The sequence below is a fragment of the Oncorhynchus mykiss genome, chromosome 23 (assembly GCF_057628025.1).
Source record: "Oncorhynchus mykiss isolate SJ-2025 chromosome 23, ASM5762802v1, whole genome shotgun sequence".
In the NCBI taxonomy this organism is placed as follows: domain Eukaryota; kingdom Metazoa; phylum Chordata; class Actinopteri; order Salmoniformes; family Salmonidae; genus Oncorhynchus; species Oncorhynchus mykiss.
The window spans coordinates 61390889-61411540 of record NC_143044.1 but is presented as its reverse complement, the minus strand read 5'-3'; the positions used below and the strand labels follow the sequence as shown (position 1 = coordinate 61411540).

General features: G+C 45.8%; 1 protein-coding gene across 3 annotated transcripts in view; it reads right to left on the bottom strand.

The window, feature by feature from the left end:
* Nucleotides 1-355: 355 nt before the first annotated feature.
* si:zfos-911d5.4 (uncharacterized) overlaps nucleotides 356-20652 on the bottom strand; it is a 46530-nt gene continuing 26233 nt past the window's right edge. For all 3 annotated transcript variants that reach the window (XM_036973948.2, XM_090218028.1, XM_036973949.2), the window contains exon 8: nucleotides 356-4151. In XM_036973948.2, coding sequence (XP_036829843.2) covers nucleotides 3984-4151 — 168 coding nt within the window. In that variant the 3' untranslated portion in view covers nucleotides 356-3983. The remainder of the gene's footprint in view (nucleotides 4152-20652) is intronic.

Genomic DNA, 20652 nt, shown 5'->3' with positions numbered 1-20652 from the left:
TGCTGAAACACGGGACCAACACTTCATGTTGCTGAAACACGGGACCAACACTTCATGTTGCTGAAACACGGGACCAACACTTCATGTTGCTGAAACACGGGACCAACACTTCATGTTGCTGAAACACGGGACCAACACTTCATGTTGCTGAAACACGGGACCAACACTTCATGTTGCTGAAACACGGGACCAACACTTCACATGTTGCTGAAACACGGGACCAACATTTCGCATGTTGCTGAAACACGGGACCAACACTTCACATGTTGCATTTTATATGTTTGTTCAGTGGAGTTGTGATGAGTGCAGAGATGTGCATGTACCGAGAGAGAGACTTCAGGATACACTACCAAGATTAGATTTTTCACACACCATTTTATTTTTAAAACAGCAAAGTAGTACAAACATTTGAATAGATAATTTAATACAATCACTAAAGATTTCTATTAAAAAAAATATATAAATGGTAAAATAAGCATGCAGAGTATGGCTTAATTATGCCTTTGAATACAAAATGGTGTAGGTGCTTGTAGTATTGTCAAGACTGTTTTTAAAAATGTTCAGTATAATCTTCAAACCTACTGTCGATCTCCTTTTAGAGTCCCACAGAAAACCTACTGTAGATCTCCTTTTAGAGACCCACAGAAAACCTACTGTAGATCTCCTTTTAGAGTCCCACAGCAAACCTACTGTAGATCTCCTTTTAGAGTCCCACAGCAAACCTACTGTAGATCTCCTTTTAGAGTCCCACAGCAGGTCTACTGTAGATCTCATTTTAGAGTCCCACAGCAGGTCTACTGTAGATCTCCTTTTAGAGTCCCACAGCAGGTCTACTGTAGATCTCCTTTTAGAGTACCACAGCAGGTCTACTGTAGATCTCCTTTTAGAGACCCACAGAAAACCTACTGTAGATCTCCTTTTAGAGTCCCACAGCAAACCTACTGTAGATCTCCTTTTAGAGTCCCACAGCAGGTCTACTGTAGATCTCATTTTAGAGTCCCACAGCAGGTCTACTGTAGATCTCCTTTTAGAGTCCCACAGCAGGTCTACTGTAGATCTCCTTTTAGAGACCCACAGAAAACCTACTGTAGATCTCCTTTTAGAGTCCCACAGCAAACCTACTGTAGATCTCCTTTTAGAGTCCCACAGCAGGTCTACTGTAGATCTCATTTTAGAGTCCCACAGCAGGTCTACTGTAGATCTCCTTTTAGAGTCCCACAGCAGGTCTACTGTAGATCTCCTTTTAGAGTCCCACAGCAGGTCTACTGTCTTTGTAAATCTAGTTGGAGCATAGGGTCTCAAAAAATATAAATTTTCCTGAGAACGCGCCATTGAGTCGGCCGAGTAGGAGAACATATATCAATGTCCAACGACACATTCAGAAAGTAAGACGTAGGTATAGTTGCATATTAAACACAAGACACATCCATTCTGAATGCACACCCAATAGGTATCAAACAAAAACAACACACAAACCATGAAAAACGTCTTGGAAAAATGGCTCCCCCAAGGCAACCACGGTTTCACTGAGAATAGAGAGTAGCTATTATATCTATGGGGGTAGTGCTGCTCAGTGCTCCCACACCCAACAAACATCCTAACCCCCAGGCACATGTAGAAAAACAGACCTTTGGGAAAGTGGAGGAGCTGGAGTTGAGCATGGCGTCGTTTCAGGTAGAGAGAGATGCTAGTCAGCGAGATGCCACAGAGATTTCCCTCCTGAATTAGCTCAAGGCACTGATATCCTGGTAGAAATAACATTATTTAGGCCCAACACCAGACACAGTAAATACAATTGCTAGCTGTTAGCAAAGCAGTGGAGTGACAGGTCGTGCCACTAAAAGCTAGGAATTAAAATGGTACTGGGCGAGCCTGGTTGAGCCAGACCTGGGTTCAAATACTATTTGAACATCTTTCAAATACTTCAAGCGTTTGCTTAAGCCTGCCTGGGGTGCCAGGTTTGTACTTTTGGGACTTTTCTATTGAAACAGGCAAGCTCAAATCAAGCACAGCTAAAGTACTGAAAATTATTTTAAAATAGTATTTGAACACAGGTTTGGGTCTGAACACGTGCGCTCTTGAAGATCCTCTTGAGAGAAGAGCATATTAGCACCCCACCCCCCCCAAAAAACGTACAGATACTCAGGAAGAACAGACCTTACCACTCGCCATCAAACCAATTCAGCCGTCCAACCAAAACCGCCAGTAATACAGGTACCTTCCCCAGCCCTCAATAACACTAAGGGGCCAGTCAGTAATACAGGTACCTTCCCCAGCCCTCATTAGCACTAAGGGGCCAGTCAGTAATACAGGTACCTTCCCCAGCCCTCATTAACAATAAGGGGCCAGTCAGTAATACAGGTACCTTCCCCAGCCCTCATTAACAATAAGGGGCCAGTCAGTAATACAGGTAACACTAAGGGTCAGCCAGTAATACAGGTACCTTCCCCAGCCCTCATTAACACTAAAGGGCCAGTCAGTAATACAGGTACCTTCCCCAGCCCTCATTAACACTAAAGGGACAGCGGTTTTTAAGCTGTAACAATTAGCACGTCAGGTACACACTCCGCAGCTGAACCATGTAGTGGATGACAATCAAACCAACTGACATAACGGCTAGTTAACGTCTACGTTAGTGGCAGGGGCCAGACACTAGAATTATCATTCAAAACAAGAGTAAGTTTAATCAGGCTAATTGTTCTGAACCATCTCCATTAACATAATATTGTCGTTGAGTATGACAGGCCACCGCGGATGGAACAAGGCGAGTCGGTGTGTGAACGGGGGGAGTTTACATTAGGCTAAGTGCTGATTATGAAACAGACTGTCAGCATAACAATGGTTTGACTACAGGGTGACAAGTGGAGCTGTGGGTAAGGGATGTTTGGTGGCCTGCAGGAGGCTGTGGTTGGCCTGCAGGAGGGTGTGGGTGGTCTGCAGCAGGCTGTGGTTGAGGGATGTTTGGTGGCCTGCAGGAGGCGGTGGTTGGCCTGCAGGAGACTGTGGTTGAGGGATGTTTGTTTGGTGGCCTGCAGGAGGCTGTGGTTGAGGGATGTTTGGTGGCCTGCAGGAGGCTGTGGTTGAGGGATGTTTGGTGGCCTGCAGGAGGCTGTGGTTGAGGGATGTTTGGTGGCCTGCAGGAGGCTGTGGTTGAGGGATGTTTGGTGGCCTGCAGGATGCCGTGAGCCACAACTAAGTGATCCATGTGATAAAAAGGTACTCATATACATAATTAAAAACCAGCAGGTATATATTGTTGTGTGTGAGCTAGTATAGAAGGAGGTTCCTGAAGCCTGACTACAGGGTCCTTCAGTTACCAACAACCCCTTTCTGGTCTTAAGGGCCCAAAAATCTAGTTTGGTAAATTAGTTTAAATATGGAGTCTGATTCAACAGATACCTAACCTGGTAGTTTAGAAAACTGCACACACACACACCTAAAACCTGCAGACTGTGGAGAACAGGCTAGTTTCTCATACAGATCCACTGTCTGTGATGGATCCCAAAATGGCACCCTAGTCCATAAACCAGCACACTAAAAGTAGTGTACTATATAGGGTGACACTAAAAGTAGTGTACTATATAGGGTGACACTAAAAGTAGTGTACTATATATAGGGTGACACTAAAAGTAGTGTACTATATATAGGGTGACACTAAAAGTAGTGTACTATATATAGGGTGACACTAAAAGTAGTGTACTATATAGGGTGACACTAAAAGTAGTGTACTATATATAGGGTGACACTAAAAGTAGTGTACTATATATAGGGTGACACTAAAAGTAGTGTACTATATAGGGTGACACTAAAAGTAGTGTACTATATATAGGGTGACACTAAAAGTAGTGTACTATATAGGGTGACACTAAAAGTAGTGTACTATATAGGGTGACACTAAAAGTAGTGTACTATATAGGGTGACACTAAAAGTAGTGTACTATATAGGGTGACATTTGGGCCGTAACCAAGGGCAAAAAAAAAAATCATATGCTGAGTGTGATGCTTTGGATGGTGTTAGCGGGGATCCCGGCGTCCGTTTCCTCTCCGTTGATCCGGAAGATGACCTGTGTGTTGTGGGGGATGGTGCTGGTGGACGTCAGGGGCTTCCCCAGCCAGCCTGGAGCTCCACGTTTATACATCTTCACCGTCACCTACAGGGGAGGACAGAGGAGATGTGAGATAAGTAGTCACCGTTCGTTTAGGAGAGAAATCTTATGTTGCATTTTTTTTAATTTACATACAAAAACAGTGGTCCTCCACGTGTAAAGCTCCCCATCAAATTTCACAAACTAAAATATCCAATTATTATTTTTTTTTAAGTATTGTTTGTTTTAAAGTTATGGTGGTCAGTCTGGCTCTGACTGTCTGTAACCTCTCTGTCAGGGGTCAGTGGGGACTGTGACCTCGGGTCTATACCTCTACAGACACCTCTGACCTCTAGCTATACTGACAAGCTGTTGCTTCCTGTCTGGGGGGGGGGGCAGGAAGCAGAGAAAAGGAGGACGAAACAAAGCACTGGGCCGGGAATCAGATGGTAGATTAGACACTGTGGCTTCAAAAGGCCTTGGTGGTGGAGATCCCATTCGCGCTAAACGCTGCATATATCGGCTCAATCAGAAAACGACCCAAGGCCTATATCCCGCTATCAGATTGAATCAAAGCCCTGTTGCACAGCAGTCCGTTCACTCTGGCCCCAGTAGATCAGGTGGAGCTGCCAGGGAGAGAACAGCTTCCAAAGAGACAGGTTTCCAACCAGAAGTAGGCAACCTAATTCTGTTGAATAATAGAACGCTATGCAGCCAATGTGACGGACTCCCTCTTTCGTCAGTGAAGGAAGCTACGTTTCTCTATCAGCCTATATGTAGCGGGGGAACAGTGTAGCCATCAGCCTATATGTCGTTGGGGGAACAGTGTAGCCATCAGCCTATTTGTAGCTGGGGAACAGTGTAGCCATCAGCCTATATGTAGCGGGGGAACAGTGTAGCCATCAGCCTATATGTAGCGGGGGAACAGTGTAGCCATCAGCTGATATGTAGCTGGGGAACAGTGTAGCCATCAGCCTATATGTAGCTGGGGGAACAGTGTAGCCATCAGCCAATATGTAGCTGGGGAACAGAGTAGCCATCAGCCGATATGTAGCTGGGGACAGTGTAGCCATCAGCCTATATGTAGCTGGGGGACAGTGTAGCCATCAGCCTATATGTAGCGGGGGAACAGTGTAGCCATCAGCCTATATGTAGCGGGGGAACAGTGTAGCCATCAGCTGATATGTAGCTGGGGAACAGTGTAGCCATCAGCCTATATGTAGTTGTGGGAACAGTGTAGCCATCAGCCAATATGTAGTGGGGGAACAGCGTAGCCATCAGCCTATATGTAGTTGGGTAACAGTGTAGCCATCAGCCTATTTGTAGTTGGGAACTATACATATATACACACACATTTTTTCCTGCACTGCTAAAGCTGCCCCGGTCAACGCTGTTATTGTGAAGTGGAAACGTCTAGGAGCAACAACAGCTCAGCCACAAAGTGGTAGGCCACAAAAGCTCACAGAACCTGAAGCATGTAGCGAGAAAAAATATCTGTCATTTATCATGTCTCCTAGTGGGCTAGCTATTATCTACCTGTCATTTATCATGTCTCCTAGTGGGCTAGCTATTATCTACCTGTCATTTATCATGTCTCCTAGTGGGTTAGCTATTATCTACCTGTCATGTCTCCTAGTGGGTTAGCTATTATCTACCTGTCATGTCTCCTAGTGGGTTAGCTATTATCTACCTGTCATTTATCATGTCTCCTAGTGGGCTAGCTATTATCTACCTGCCATTTATCATGTCTCCTAGTGGGCTAGCTATTATCTACCTGTCATTTATCATGTCTCCTAGTGGGATAGCTATTATCTACCTGTCATTTATCATGTCTCCTAGTGGGATAGCTATTATCTACCTGTCATTTATCATGTCTCCTAGTGGGCTAGCTATTATCTACCTGCCATTTATCATGTCTCCTAGTGGGCTAGCTATTATCTACCTGTCATTATCATGTCTCCCAGTGGGCTAGCTATTATCTACCTGTCATTATCATGTCTCCCAGTGGGCTAGCTATTATCTCCCTGTCATTTATCATGTCTCCTAGTGGGCTAGCTATCATCTACCTGTCATTTATCATGTCTCCTAGTGGGCTAGCTATTATCTACCTGTCATTTATCATGTCTCCTAGTGGGCTAGCTATTATCTACCTGTCATTTATCATGTCTCCTAGTGGGCTAGCTATTATCTACCTGTCATTTATCATGTCTCCTAGTGGGCTAGCTATTATCTTCCTGTCATTTATCATGTCTCCTAGTGGGCTAGCTATTATCTACCTGTCATTTATCATGTCTCTTAGTGGTACCCCTATATATTGATGTGTTACTAATCTAGGGCTAGCTATCATCTAACTGTCACTTATCATGTCTTTAGGTTTTAGTCCCTGCATTCATTGGACTTAATACACTTCTTCAAAACTCCCCCATTCATGCTTCGTCTGAGTGACAGTCGATCTCTTAACAAGATTCAGACTTTCAGGTAATTGGAAGACAAAAACCTGTTCAAAAGAAAACTTTTTTTTTTTTTAAACATTTTCATATTTTTTGTCTCCGTTTACAGAGGGATGGAAGAAGGGGGGCCTGTATTACAACACTGCCCTTCCCACAGTTCCATTTTCTCTAGCTTAAAGCCCACTAGACCATTTATTCAATTATTATTTAGTCTCCATGGTTCTTTCATGTCCAGGTAGTCCATCCATAAAAACATGTTTTTTTTGGTGGGGGGGGGGGGGGGGGGGGGGTAGAGGCTTTTCAGTTAAAAATGGCAGAGACAGTTAGGAGTCTCAATGTATCTGTCCTTGTCCATGGTTGGGAGTCATTGTGGACGCCCACTAACGTATTTTAATACTGAAAGCATCAAATGAAGACATAAGCATCGTTGTCCATCAGGAAAATACCCTGTATGTGAGATTTAGGGTGAGGGCCTAAAAACGGCACTATTCCCTATGGCTCCGGGTCGAAAGTAGTGCGCGGATTGGAGAATAGGGTGCCATGCAGGACAAAGCCGTAGTCCTTTAGTCTGCCTTTGAAAGTAGTGCGCGGATTGGAGAATAGGGTGCCATGCAGGCCAACGCCTTAGTCCTTTAGTCTGCCATTGAAAGTAGTGCGCGGATTGGAGAATAGGGTGCCATGCAGGCCAACGCCTTAGTCCTTTAGTCTGCCATTGAAAGTGATCATTGTAATAGTAGAGAGGTTGGTGGGTCAGGAGACTGGTAGAGGACATAGTGCTTACTCCTCCATTTTGTTTATTGAACTCTGTGTGTAGCTAACCGACCCTGTCTGCCCATTCATTGCCATTTTACCTGTTGTTGATTAGCTGTTGTCTTAGCTAGCTCTCCCAATCAACACCTGTGATTGCTTTATGCCTCACTTTGTCTCTCTCAAATTTCAATATGCCTTGTATACTGTTGTTTAGGAAAGTCATCATTGTTTTAGTTTACAATGGAGCCCCTAGTTCCACTCATCATTCCTCAGATACCTCCTTTGTCCCACCTCTCAAACATGCGGTGACCTCACCCATTATAACCAGCATGTCCAGCATGTCCAGAGAAACAACAACTCTTATCACGCAGTGCCTGGGCTTACCTCCACTGTACCCGCACCCCACCATACCCGTCTGTACATTATGCCCTGAATATATTCTACCACGGCCATAAATCTACTCCTTTTATTCTCTGTCCCCAACGCACTAGACGACCAGTTTTCATCTGTTCCTCGGGTGATGTGAAGGTTAACCCAGGCCTTGCGTGTCGCCAGGCGCTCTTATTTGTTGACTTCTGTAACCGAAAATGCCCTGGTTTCATGCATGTTAACATCAGAAGCCTCCTCCCTAAGTTTGTTTTACTCACTGCTTTAGCACACTCTGCCAACCCTGATGTCCTTGCCGTGTCTGAATCCTGGCTTAGAAAGGCCACCAACAATTCTGAGATTTCCATCCCCAACTACAACATTTTCCGTCAAGAAAGAACTGCCAAAGGGGGAGGAGTTGCAATCTACTGCAGAGATAGCCTGCAAAGTTCTGTCGTACTTTCCAGGTCTATGCCCAAAAGAGTTCGAGCTTCTAATCTTAAATTAATCTCTCCAGAAATAAGTCTCACTGTTGCCGCCTGTTATAGACCCCCCTCAGCTCCCAGCTGTGCCTGGACAACGTATGTGAATTGATTGCCTGCCCCCCCTCCCTCCCATCTATCCTCAGAGTTCGTTCTGTTAGGTTACCTAAACTGGGATATGCTTAACATCCCAGCAGTCCTACAATCTAAGCTATATGCCCTCAAGCTCACACAAATGATCAAGGGACCCACCAGGTACAACACTAAATCCGTAAACATGGGCACCCTCAGATATTATCCTGACCAACTTGCCCTCCAAATACACCTCCAAATACACCTCTGCTGTTTTCAAATCATGATCTCAGCGATCACTGCCTCATTGCCTGCATCCACTATGGGTCCGCGGTCAAACGACCACCCCTCATCACTGTCAAAGGCTCCCTAAAACACTACTATGGCGGACTGCCATAGCATCGAAGTCCCCATGATATGCAACTGTTCAGGGAAGTCAGGAACCAATACAGAGTCAGGAAAGCAAAGACTAGCTTTTTCAAACAGAAATTTGCATTCTGTAGCTCTAACTCCAAAAAGTTTTGGGACACTTTAAAGTCCATGGAGAATAAGAGCACCTCCTCCCAGCTGCCCACTGCTCTGAGGCTAGGAAACACCGTCACCACCGATAAATCTACGATAATCAATCATTTCAATAAGCATTTCTCTACGGCTGACCATGCTTTCCTCCTGGCTACCCCAACCCCGGCTAACAGCTCTGCACCGCCCGCAGCGACATGCCCAAGCCTCCCCAGCTTCTCCTTCACCCAAATCCAGATAGCAGATGTTCTGAAAGAGCTGCAAAACCTGGACCCGTACAAATCAGCCGGGCTACACAATCTGGACCCTCTAAAATTATCCGCCGCCATTGTTGCCACGCCTATTACCAGTCTGTTCCTCTTTCGTATCGTCCAAGATCCCTAAAAATTGGAAAGCTGCCGCGGTCATCCCCCTCTTCAAAAGGGGGAGACACTAGACCCAAACTGCTACAGACCTACATCCATCCTACATCCGGCTGGATGAAGTCATCCTGACAAGTCCGGTGTCAAAATAGATGGCATCATGAGGAAAGAGAAAGTATGCAGATATATTGAAGCAACATCAAGACATCAGTCAGGAAGACCACAGGGACACCATTTCTAATCCCACCGTACCTTCTCCGCTGTGCAATCCGGTGTCAGAGCTGGTCACGGGTGCACCTCAGCCACGCTCAAGGTACTAAACGCTATCATAAACGCCATCGATATAAAAGACAGTACTGTGCAGCAGTCTTCACCGACCTGGCCAAGGCTTTCGACTCTGTCAATCACCGTATTCTTATCGGCAGACTCAATAGCCTTGGTTTCTCAAATGACTGCTTCGCCTGGTTCAACTACTTCTCAGATCGATTTGACACACTGAACTCTGGGGGCCTGTAGTCCAGACATCTGGCAGTCTATGGGGGTACCACAAGGTTCAATTCTAGGGCCGACTCGTCTCTGTATATATCAATGATGTCGCTCTTGCTGCGGGTGATTCCCTGATCCACCTCTACGCAGACACCATTCTGTTTACATCTGGCCCTTCCTTGGACACTTAACTAAACTCCAAACGAGCTTCAATGCCATACAACACTCCTTCCGTGGTCTCCAACTGCTCTTAAAATGCTAGTAAAACCAAATGCAAGCTTTTCAACCGTTCGCTGCCCACACCCGCCCGCCCAGCATCACTACAAATACCTGTGTGTCTGGCTAGACTATAAACTCTTTCCAGACTCATATTAAACATCTCCAATCCAAAATTAAATCTAGAATCAGCTTCCTATTTCGCAACAAAGACTCCTTCACTCCCGCCACCAAACATACCCTTGTAAAACTGACTATCCAACCGATCCTCGACTTCGGCGATGTCATGTACAAAATAGCTTCCAATACTCTACCCAGCAAACTGGATGCAGTCTTTGTTACCAAAGCCCCTTAATACCCACCACTGCGACTCTAGTCGGCTGCTCTAGTCGGCCGCTCTATAGTCGGCCACTCTATAGTCGGCCGCTCTAGTCGGCCGCTCTAGTCGGACGTTTACATACACTTAGGTTGTTTTTCGTTTTCAACCACTACACACATTTGTTAACAAACTACAGTTTTGGCAAGTCGGTTAGGACATTACTTGTGCATGACAAGTCATTTTTCCAACAATTGTTTACAGAGATTATTTCACTGTATCACAATTCCAGTGGGTCAGAAGTTTACATACACTAAGTTGACTGTGCCTTTAAACAGCTTGGAAAATTCAAGAAAATGATGTCATGGCTTTAGAAGCTTCTGATAGGCTAATTGACATCATTTGAGTGAATTGGAGATGTACCTGTGGATGTATTTCAAGGCCTACCTTCAAATTCAATACCTCTCTGCTGGACATCATGGGAAAATCAAAAGAAATCAGCAAAGACCTCAGAAAAAAAATTGTAGACCTCCACAAGTCTGGTTCATCCTTGGGAGCAGTTTCCAAATGCCTGAAGGTACCACGTTCATCTGTACAAACAATAGTACGCAAGTATAAACACCATGGGACCACGCAGCCGTCATCCAGTTCAGGAAGGTGGTGTGTTCTGTCTCCTAGAGATGAACGTACTATGGTGCGAAAAGTGCAAATCAATCCCAGAACAACAGCAAAGGACCTTGTGAAGATGCTGGAGGAAACAGGTACAAAAACACAGTAAAACGAGTCCTATAATCGATATAACCTGAAAGGCCGCTCAGCAAGGAAGAAGCCCCTGCTCCAAAACCGCCATAAAAAAAGCCAGACTACGGGTTGCAACTGCACATGGGAACGAAGATCGTACTTTTTGGAGAAATGTCCTCTGGTCTGATGGAACAAAAATAGAACTGTTTGGCCATAATGACCATCGTTATGTTTGGAGGAAAAAGGGGGAGGCTTGCAAGCCGAAGAACACCATCCCAACCGTGAAGCATGGTGGTGGCAACATCATGTTGTGGCAGGTGCTTTGCTGCAGGAGGGACTGGTACACTTCACAAAATAGATGGCATCATGAGGAAAGAGAAAGTATGCAGATATATTGAAGCAACATCAAGGCATCAGTCAGGAAGATCTGATCTCGCCAGCCTGGCCCCCAGATCCGTTTGTGGTCTTGCCAACTACATTGTCAATCCAATGTCTGGCATGATAGTTCCATAAGGAGTTGACAAGAGCGCAGGAACAGACTGGCACCCAGGCTACATTATAACCCCGCCCACCCAGGCTACATTATAACCCCGCCCACCCAGGCTACATTATAACCCCGCCCACCCAGGCTACATTATAACCCCGCCCACCCAGGCTACATTATAACCCCCCCCACCCAGGCTACATTATAATCCCGCCCACCCAGGCTACATTATAATCCCGCCCACCCAGGCTACATTATAACCCCGCCCACCCAGGCTACATTATAACCCCGCCCACCCAGGCTACATTATAACCCCCCCCACCCAGGTTACATTATAATCCCACCCAGGCACAATCGGCCCAGCGTCATCCGGGTTAGGGTTTGACCAGGCGGTCATTGTAAATAAGAATGTTCTTTAACAGACTTGCCTAGTTAAAAAAAAAAAAAGGTTAGATATTGTACAACTCTTTCTCCCTCTGATTTGGTCTCTGTCTAGAGTTACAGGTATTACCATCAGAGAGGACCTCAGGGGGTTGTAACTGGTCCAGGCTCTGAGAGGGGAGATGGGGAGAGGGATAGGAGAGGCCTGTGTGTGAGCCTCCACTGAGAGCACAGAGCCCTGAGGGTGAAGGGAGGGAGTGGAGGGAGTCACACAAAAGAACTAACCATCTCCTCCCTCTTATTTTGTGTGTCAGGGGACTTGTCAGGATGACTTCATCCAGCCCTCACAAGTCCCTCACATTTCAACGAGACAACTCCTTTTCTCTGTTCTTTACTTACTGTCTGGTGTGTCACAAGTCCTACCGCCGGTTCACCCTCTCAGAGCTGACGACAGACAGCTCACTTTCCTTTGAGGGAAATGACTTCTGTTGTCAATGTCTGACAGTGAGCCATCTTCTCTGAATGGAGACTGGTGTCCCTGTAGGATTCTATAATCTGACCTTTGTTATCTTCTCTGAATGGAGACTGGTGTCCCTGTAGGATTCTATAATCTGACCTTTGTTATCTCCTCTGAATGGAGACTGGTGTCCCTGTGGTCTCCCTGTAGGATTCTATAATCTGACCTTTGTTATCTCCTCTGAATGGAGACTGGTGTCCCTGTGGTCTCCCTGTAGGATTCTATAATCTTCTCTGAATGGAGACTGGTGTCCCTGTAGGATTCTATAATCTGACCTTTGTTATCTCCTCTGAATGGAGACTGGTGTCCCTGTGGTCTCCCTGTAGGATTCTATAATCTGACCTTTGTTATCTCCTCTGAATGGAGACTGGTGTCCCTGTGGTCTCCCTGTAGGATTCTATAATCTTCTCTGAATGGAGACTGGTGTCCCTGTGGTCTCCCTGTAGGATTCTATAATCTTCTCTGAATGGAGACTGGTGTCCCTGTGGTCTCCCTGTAGGATTCTATAATCTTCTCTGAATGGAGACTGGTGTCCCTGTGGTCTCCCTGTAGGATTCTATAATCTTCTCTGAATGGAGACTGGTGTCCCTGTGGTCTCCCTGTAGGATTCTATAATCTTCTCTGAATGGAGACTGGTGTCCCTGTGGTCTCCCTGTAGGATTCTATAATCTTCTCTGAATGGAGACTGGTGTCCCTGTGGTCTCCCTGTAGGATTCTATAATCTTCTCTGAATGGAGACTGGGGTCCCTGTAGGATTCTATAATCTTCTCTGAATGGAGACTGGGGTCCCTGTGGTCTCCCTGTAGGATTCTATAATCTTCTCTGAATGGAGACTGGTGTCCCTGTGGTCTCCCTGTAGGATTCTATAATCTTCTCTGAATGGAGACTGGGGTCCCTGTAGGATTCTATAATCTTTATAATCTTTGTTATTCCTAAATCTAGAGCTGACTGAGGGTCAGCCTGGTGAACCATGAAGATGGGGGTCAGCCTGGTGAACCATGAAGATGGGGGTCAGCCTGGTGAACCATGAAGACTGGGGGTCAGCCTGATGAACCATGAAGACTGGGGGTCAGCCTGGTGAACCATGAAGACTGGGGGTCAGCCTGGTGAACCATGAAGACTGGGGGTCAGCCTGGTGAACCATGAAGACTGGGGGTCAGCCTGATGAACCATGAAGACTGGGGGTCAGCCTGATGAACCATGAAGACTGGGGGTCAGCCTGATGAACCATGAAGACTGGGGGTCAGCCTGATGAACCATGAAGACTGGGGGTCAGCCTGATGAACCATGAAGACTGGGGGTCAGCCTGATGAACCATGAAGACTGGGGGTCAGCCTGATGAACCATGAAGACTGGGGGTCAGCCTGATGAACCATGAAGACTGGGGGTCAGCCTGATGAACCATGAAGACTGGAGGTCAGCCTGATGAACCAAACTACTCAGTAATCTCCTCCATGAAGACTGGGGGTCAGTCTGATGAACCAAACTACTCAGTAATCTCCATGAAGACTGGGGGTCAGCCTGATGAACCAAACTACTCAGTAATCTCCTCCATGAAGACTGGGGGTCAGTCTGATGAACCAAACTACTCAGTAATCTCCTCCATGAAGACTAGGGGTCAGTCTGATGAACCAAACTACTCAGTAATCTCCATGAAGACTGGGGGTCAGTCTGATGAACCAAACTACTCAGTAATCTCCATGAAGACTGGGGATCAGCCTGATGAACCAAACTACTCAGTAATCTCCATGAAGACTGGGGGTCAGCCTGATGAACCAAACTACTCAGTAATCTCCATGAAGACTGGGGGTCAGCCTGATGAACCAAACTACTCAGTAATCTCCATGTAGACTGGGGGTCAGCCTGATGAACCAAACTACTCAGTAATCTCCTCCATGAAGACTGGGGGTCAGTCTGATGAACCAAACTACTCAGTAATCTCCATGAAGACTGGGGGTCAGTCTGATGAACCAAACTACTCAGTAATCTCCATGAAGACTGGGGGTCAGTCTGATGAACCAAACTACTCAGTAATCTCCATGAAGACTGGGGATCAGCCTGATGAACCAAACTACTCAGTAATCTCCATGAAGACTGGGGGTCAGCCTGATGAACCAAACTACTCAGTAATCTCCATGAAGACTGGGGGTCAGCCTGATGAACCAAACTACTCAGTAATCTCCATGTAGACTGGGGGTCAGCCTGATGAACCAAACTACTCAGTAATCTCCTCCATGAAGACTGGGGGTCAGTCTGATGAACCAAACTACTCAGTAATCTCCTCCATGAAGACTGGGGGTCAGTCTGATGAACCAAACTACTCAGTAATCTCCTCCATGAAGACTGGGGGTCAGTCTGATGAACCAAACTACTCAGTAATCTCCATGAAGACTGGGGATCAGCCTGATGAACCAAACTACTCAGTAATCTCCATGAAGACTGGAGGTCAGCCTGATGAACCAAACTACTCAGTAATCTCCATGAAGACTAGGGATCAGCCTGATGAACCAAACTACTCAGTAATCTCCATGAAGACTGGGGGTCAGCCTGATGAACCAAACTACTCAGTAATCTCCATAAAGACTGGAGGTCAGCTTGATGAACCAAACTACTCAGTAATCTGATCCATGAAGACTGGGGGTCAGTCTGATGAACAATGTAGACTGGAGGTCAGCCTGATGAACCATGTAGACTGGAGGTCAGCCTGATGAACCAAACTACTCAGTAATCTCCTCCATGAAGACTGGGGGTCAGCCTGATGAACCAAACTACTCAGTAATCTCCATAAAGACTGGGGATCAGCCTGATGAACCAAACTACTCAGTAATCTCCATGAAGACTGGGGGTCAGCCTGGTGATCCATGAAGACTGGGGGTCAGCCTGATGAACCAAACTACTCAGTAATCTCCTCCATGATGACTGGAGGTCAGCCTGATGAACCATGAAGACTGGAGGTCAGCCTGATGAACCAAACTACTCAGTAATCTCCTCCATGAAGACTGGGGGTCAGCCTGATGAACCAAACTACTCAGTAATCTCCATAAAGACTGGGGATCAGCCTGATGAACCAAACTACTCAGTAATCTCCATGAAGACTGGGGGTCAGCCTGGTGATCCATGAAGACTGGGGGTCAGCCTGATGAACCAAACTACTCAGTAATCTCCTCCATGATGACTGGAGGTCAGCCTGATGAACCATGAAGACTGGAGGTCAGCCTGATGAACCAAACTACTCAGTAATCTCCTCCATGAAGACTGGGGGTCAGCCTGATGAACCAAACTACTCAGTAATCTCCTCCATGAAGACTGGGGGTCAGTCTGATGAACAATGTAGACTGGAGGTCAGTCTGATGAACCAAACTACTCAGTAATCTCCTCCATGAAGATGGGGGTCAGCCTGATGAACCATGTAGACTGGGGGTCAGCCTGATGAACCATGTAGACTGGAGGTCAGTCTGATGAACCAAACTACTCAGTAATCTCCATGAAGACTGGGGGTCAGCCTGATGAACCAAACTACTCAGTAATCTCCTCCATGAAGACTGGGGGTCAGTCTGATGAACCAAACTACTCAGTAATCTCCATGAAGACTGGGGGCCAGCCTGATGAACCAAACTACTCAGTAATCTCCATAAAGACTGGGGATCAGCCTGATGAACCAAACTACTCAGTAATCTCCATGAAGACTGGGGATCAGCCTGATGAACCAAACTACTCAGTAATCTCCATGAAGACTGGGGGCCAGCCTGATGAACCAAACTACTCAGTAATCTCCATGAAGACTGGGGGTCAGCCTGATGAACAATGTAGACTGGAGGTCAGCCTGATGAACCATGTAGACTGGAGGTCAGCCTGATGAACCAAACTACTCAGTAATCTCCATGTAGCCTAACTCTCACATAAACATGTTTTTTCTTGAATGCTGAGTATCTCATGTATAATTAATATGCTGTTTAACTGATAGAAGTACAAAAAACCAAAATGTGTTCAATTAGTGGTGTGGTTTTCATATCAGCCCTTTTGGGCTTCCAACCTGGACCCCAGTTTCTATCTGCACCGTTTCCCAACCTGGACCCCAGTTTCTATCTGCACCGTTTCCCAACCTGGACCCCAGTTTCTATCTGCACCGTTTCCCAACCTGGACCCCAGTTTCTATCTGCACCGTTTCCCAACCTGGACCCCAGTTTCTATCTGCACCGTTTCCCAACCTGGACCCCAGTTTCTATCTGCACCGTTTCCCAACCTGGACCCCAGTTTCTATCTGCACCGTTTCCCAACCTGGACCCCAGTTTCTATCTGCACCGTTTCCCAACCTGGACCCCAGTTTCTATCTGCACCGTCCGCCTTCCAACCTGAACACCGTTTCACCGTTGTCTTTCACTTCTTTGGTGCGAATAAATAAAACCAAGGATCTAGAAATGACTATTTTCTGCCTGTAGATACTGGAGTGAGAGATACACTACAGTTCCAAAGTTTGGGGTCACTTAGAAATGTCCTTGAAAAAAAAAAAAATGCAAATTTTTGTCCGTTAAAATATCATCAAATTGATCAGAAATGCAGTGTAGACATTGCTAATATTGTAAATGACTTGTAGCTGGAAACGGCTGATTAATGGAATATCTACATAGGTGTACAGAGGCCCATTATCAGCAACCATCACTCCTGTGTTTCAATGGCACGTTGTGTTAGCTAATCCAAGTTTAGTCTTTTTTTTAAATGATAATTGATCATTAGAAAACCCTTTTGCAATTATCTTAGCACAGCTGAAAACTGGCCTTCTTTAGACTGGTTGAGTATCTGGAGCATCAGTATTTGTGGGTTCGATTACAGGCTCAAAATGGCCAGAAACAAAGATCTTTTTTCTGAAACTCGTCAGTCTATTCTTGTTCTGAGAAATGAAGGCTATTCCATGCGAGAAATTGCCAAGAAATTGAAGATCTCGTACAATGCTGTGTACTACTCCCTTCACAGAACAGAGCAAACTGGCTCTAACCAGAATAGAAAGAGTGGGAGTTCCCGGTGCACAACTGAGCAAGAGGACAAGTACATTAGAGTGCCTAGTTTGAGAAACAGACACCTCACAAGTTCTCAACTGGCAGCTTCATTAAAAAGTACCCGTCTCAACGTCAACAGTGAAGAGGTAACTCCAGGATGCTGGCCTTCTAGGCAGAGTTGCAAAGAAAAAGCCATATCTCAGACTGGCCAATAAAAACATACATATCTACCTCCATCACTCCAGTATCCCTGTCTCCTTCCCCCTATACATATCTACCTCCATCACTCCAGTATCCCTGTCACCTTCCCCCTATACACATCATCACTCCCGTATCCCTGTCTCCTTCCCCCTATACATACAGTGCCTTGCGAAAGTATTCAGCCCCCTTGAACTTTGCGACCTTTTGCCACATTTCAGGCTTCAAACATAAAGATATAAAACTTTTTTTTTGTGAAGAATCAACAACAAGTGGGACACAATCACGAAGTGGAACGACATTTATTGATATTTCAAACTTTTTTAACAAATCAAAAACTGAAAAATTGGGCGTGCAAAATTATTCAGCCCCTTTACTTTCAGTGCAGCAAACTCTCTCCAGAAGTTCAGTGAGGATCTCTGAATGATCCAATGTTGACCTAAATGACTAATGATGATAAATACAATCCACCTGTGTGTAATCAAGTCTCCGTATAAATGCACCTGCACTGTGATAGTCTCAGAGGTCCGTTAAAAGCGCAGAGAGCATCATGAAGAACAAGGAACACACCAGGCAGGTCCGAGATACTGTTGTGAAGAAGTTTAAAGCCGGATTTGGATACAAAAAGATTTCCCAAGCTTTAAACATCCCAAGGAGCACTGTGCAAGCGATAATATTGAAATGGAAGGAGTATCAGACCACTGCAAATCTACCAAGACCTGGCCGTCCCTCTAAACTTTCAGCTCATACAAGGAGAAGACTGATCAGAGATGCAGCCAAGAGGCCCATGATCACTCTGGATGAACTGCAGAGATCTACAGCTGAGGTGGGAGACTCTGTCCATAGGACAACAATCAGTCGTATATTGCACAAATCTGGCCTTTATGGAAGAGTGGCAAGAAGAAAGCCATTTCTTAAAGATATCCATAAAAAGTGTTGTTTAAAGTTTGCCACAAGCCACCTGGGAGACACACCAAACATGTGGAAGAAGGTGCTCTGGTCAGATGAAACCAAAATTGAACTTTTTGGCAACAATGCAAAACGTTATGTTTGGCGTAAAAGCAACACAGCTGAACACACCATCCCCACTGTCAAACATGGTGGTGGCAGCATCATGGTTTGGGCCTGCTTTTCTTCAGCAGGGACAGGGAAGATGGTTAAAATTGATGGGAAGATGGATGGAGCCAAATACAGGACCATTCTGGAAGAAAACCTGACGGAGTCTGCAAAAGACCTGAGACTGGGACGGAGATTTGTCTTCCAACAAAACAATGATCCAAAACATAAAGCAAAATCTACAATGGAATGGTTCAAAACTAAACATATCCAGGTGTTAGAATGGCCAAGTCAAAGTCCAGACCTGAATCCAATCGAGAATCTGTGGAAAGAACTGAAAACTGCTGTTCACAAATGCTCTCCATCCAACCTCACTGAGCTCGAGCTGTTTTGCAAGGAGGAATGGGAAAAAAATTCAGTCTCTCGATGTGCAAAACTGATAGAGACATACCCCAAGCGACTTACAGCTGTAATCGCAGCAAAAGGTGGCGCTACAAAGTATTAACTTAAGGGGGCTGAATAATTTTGCACGCCCAATTTCTCAGTTTTTGATTTGTTAAAAAAGTTTGAAATATCCAATAAATGTCGTTCCACTTCATGATTGTGTCCCACTTGTTGTTGATTCTTCACAAAAAAATACAGTTTTATATCTTTATGTTTGAAGCCTGAAATGTGGCAAAAGGTCGCAAAGTTCAAGGGGGTCGAATACTTTCGCAAGGCACTGTATGTATAGGGGGAAGGAGACAGGGATACGGGAGTGATGATGTGTATAGGGGGAAGGTGACAGGGATACTGTAGTGATGGATATGTAAGGTGACTAGGCATCAGGATATACGATAGAGTAGCAGCAGCAGCAGTGTAAACCGATGAAGCAACAGGGATAACAGGACCAGCCGGAAGCCAGTAGAGACCCAGCTAGCACCAATAACCATTTAGCTTCATTCACATCCCAGACCCACTTACTTTACGTCCCTACAACATAAGTGCATTTGCTGCGGGGAGGTTAGAGTAGGAATCTCCCCCCCCCCCCTTTTTTCCCCCCTCTCTCTCCCCCCCGCTCTCTTTCTTCAATGGGGTTGTCTGGTTGTCTGGCATGACTTGGCGGAGCTACAATCTACGACTGATTTAATTTAACCCTTTACAAACATGTCTTAATGTCATTAACCCCCAGAGCATTCACCGACCGCCTCTCTGTGACTCCATTAACTAAAGCAAAATGGGGTTTAAAAAGAGCATATTGATGCTGAGCAGCATTATAAAAAGGCTGATTATCAAGACAAGACACACAAAACCAAAAAAAAAAAAATGGGCCAAAGTGTCTGTTAACTGGTTTATGTGGGATTCAACATAACAGATGGGAACAGGGTTCTGAATTAGAATCTACGCCGTGTGTCCCACACCGCACCCTAGTCAGTGCACTACTTCTGACCAGGACCCATAGGTAATAGGGTGGCATTTTGGGAGCCAGTAGTAACCTAGGACTACTAGATCGCATAGACAGACAATGGAGAATCAACTGCCGGGATGACATCATCAACTCAGAGCAATAACAGAACGTTACAATACACGTGAGTGTTTTAGTATGCATGTGACTGGGGCCCCTGGACAGGATATGATACAGACCTGGGGCCCCTGGACAGGATATGATACAGACCTGTGGCCCCTAGACAGTGGGTAGGATATGATACAGACCTGTGACCCCTAGACAGTGGGTAGGATATGATACAGACCTGTGACCCCTAGACAGTGGGTAGGATATGATATGATACAGACCTGTGGCCCCTAGACAGTGGGTAGGATATGATACAGACCTGTGGCCCCTAGACAGTGGGTAGGATACGATACAGACCTGTGTCCCCTAGACAGTGGGTAGGATACGCTACAGACCTGTGTCCCCTAGACAGTGGGTAGGATACGCTACAGACCTGTGTCCCCTAGACAGTGGGTAGGATATGATATGATACAGACCTGTGTCCCCTAGACAGTGGGTAGGATATGATATGATACAGACCTGTGTCCCCTAGACAGTGGGTGGGATATGATATGATACAGACCTGTGGCCCCTAGACAGTGGGTAGGATATGATACAGACCTGTGTCCACTGGACAGTGGGTAGGATATGATACAGACCTGTGTCCACTGGACAGTGGGTAGGATATGATACAGGCCTGTGAACC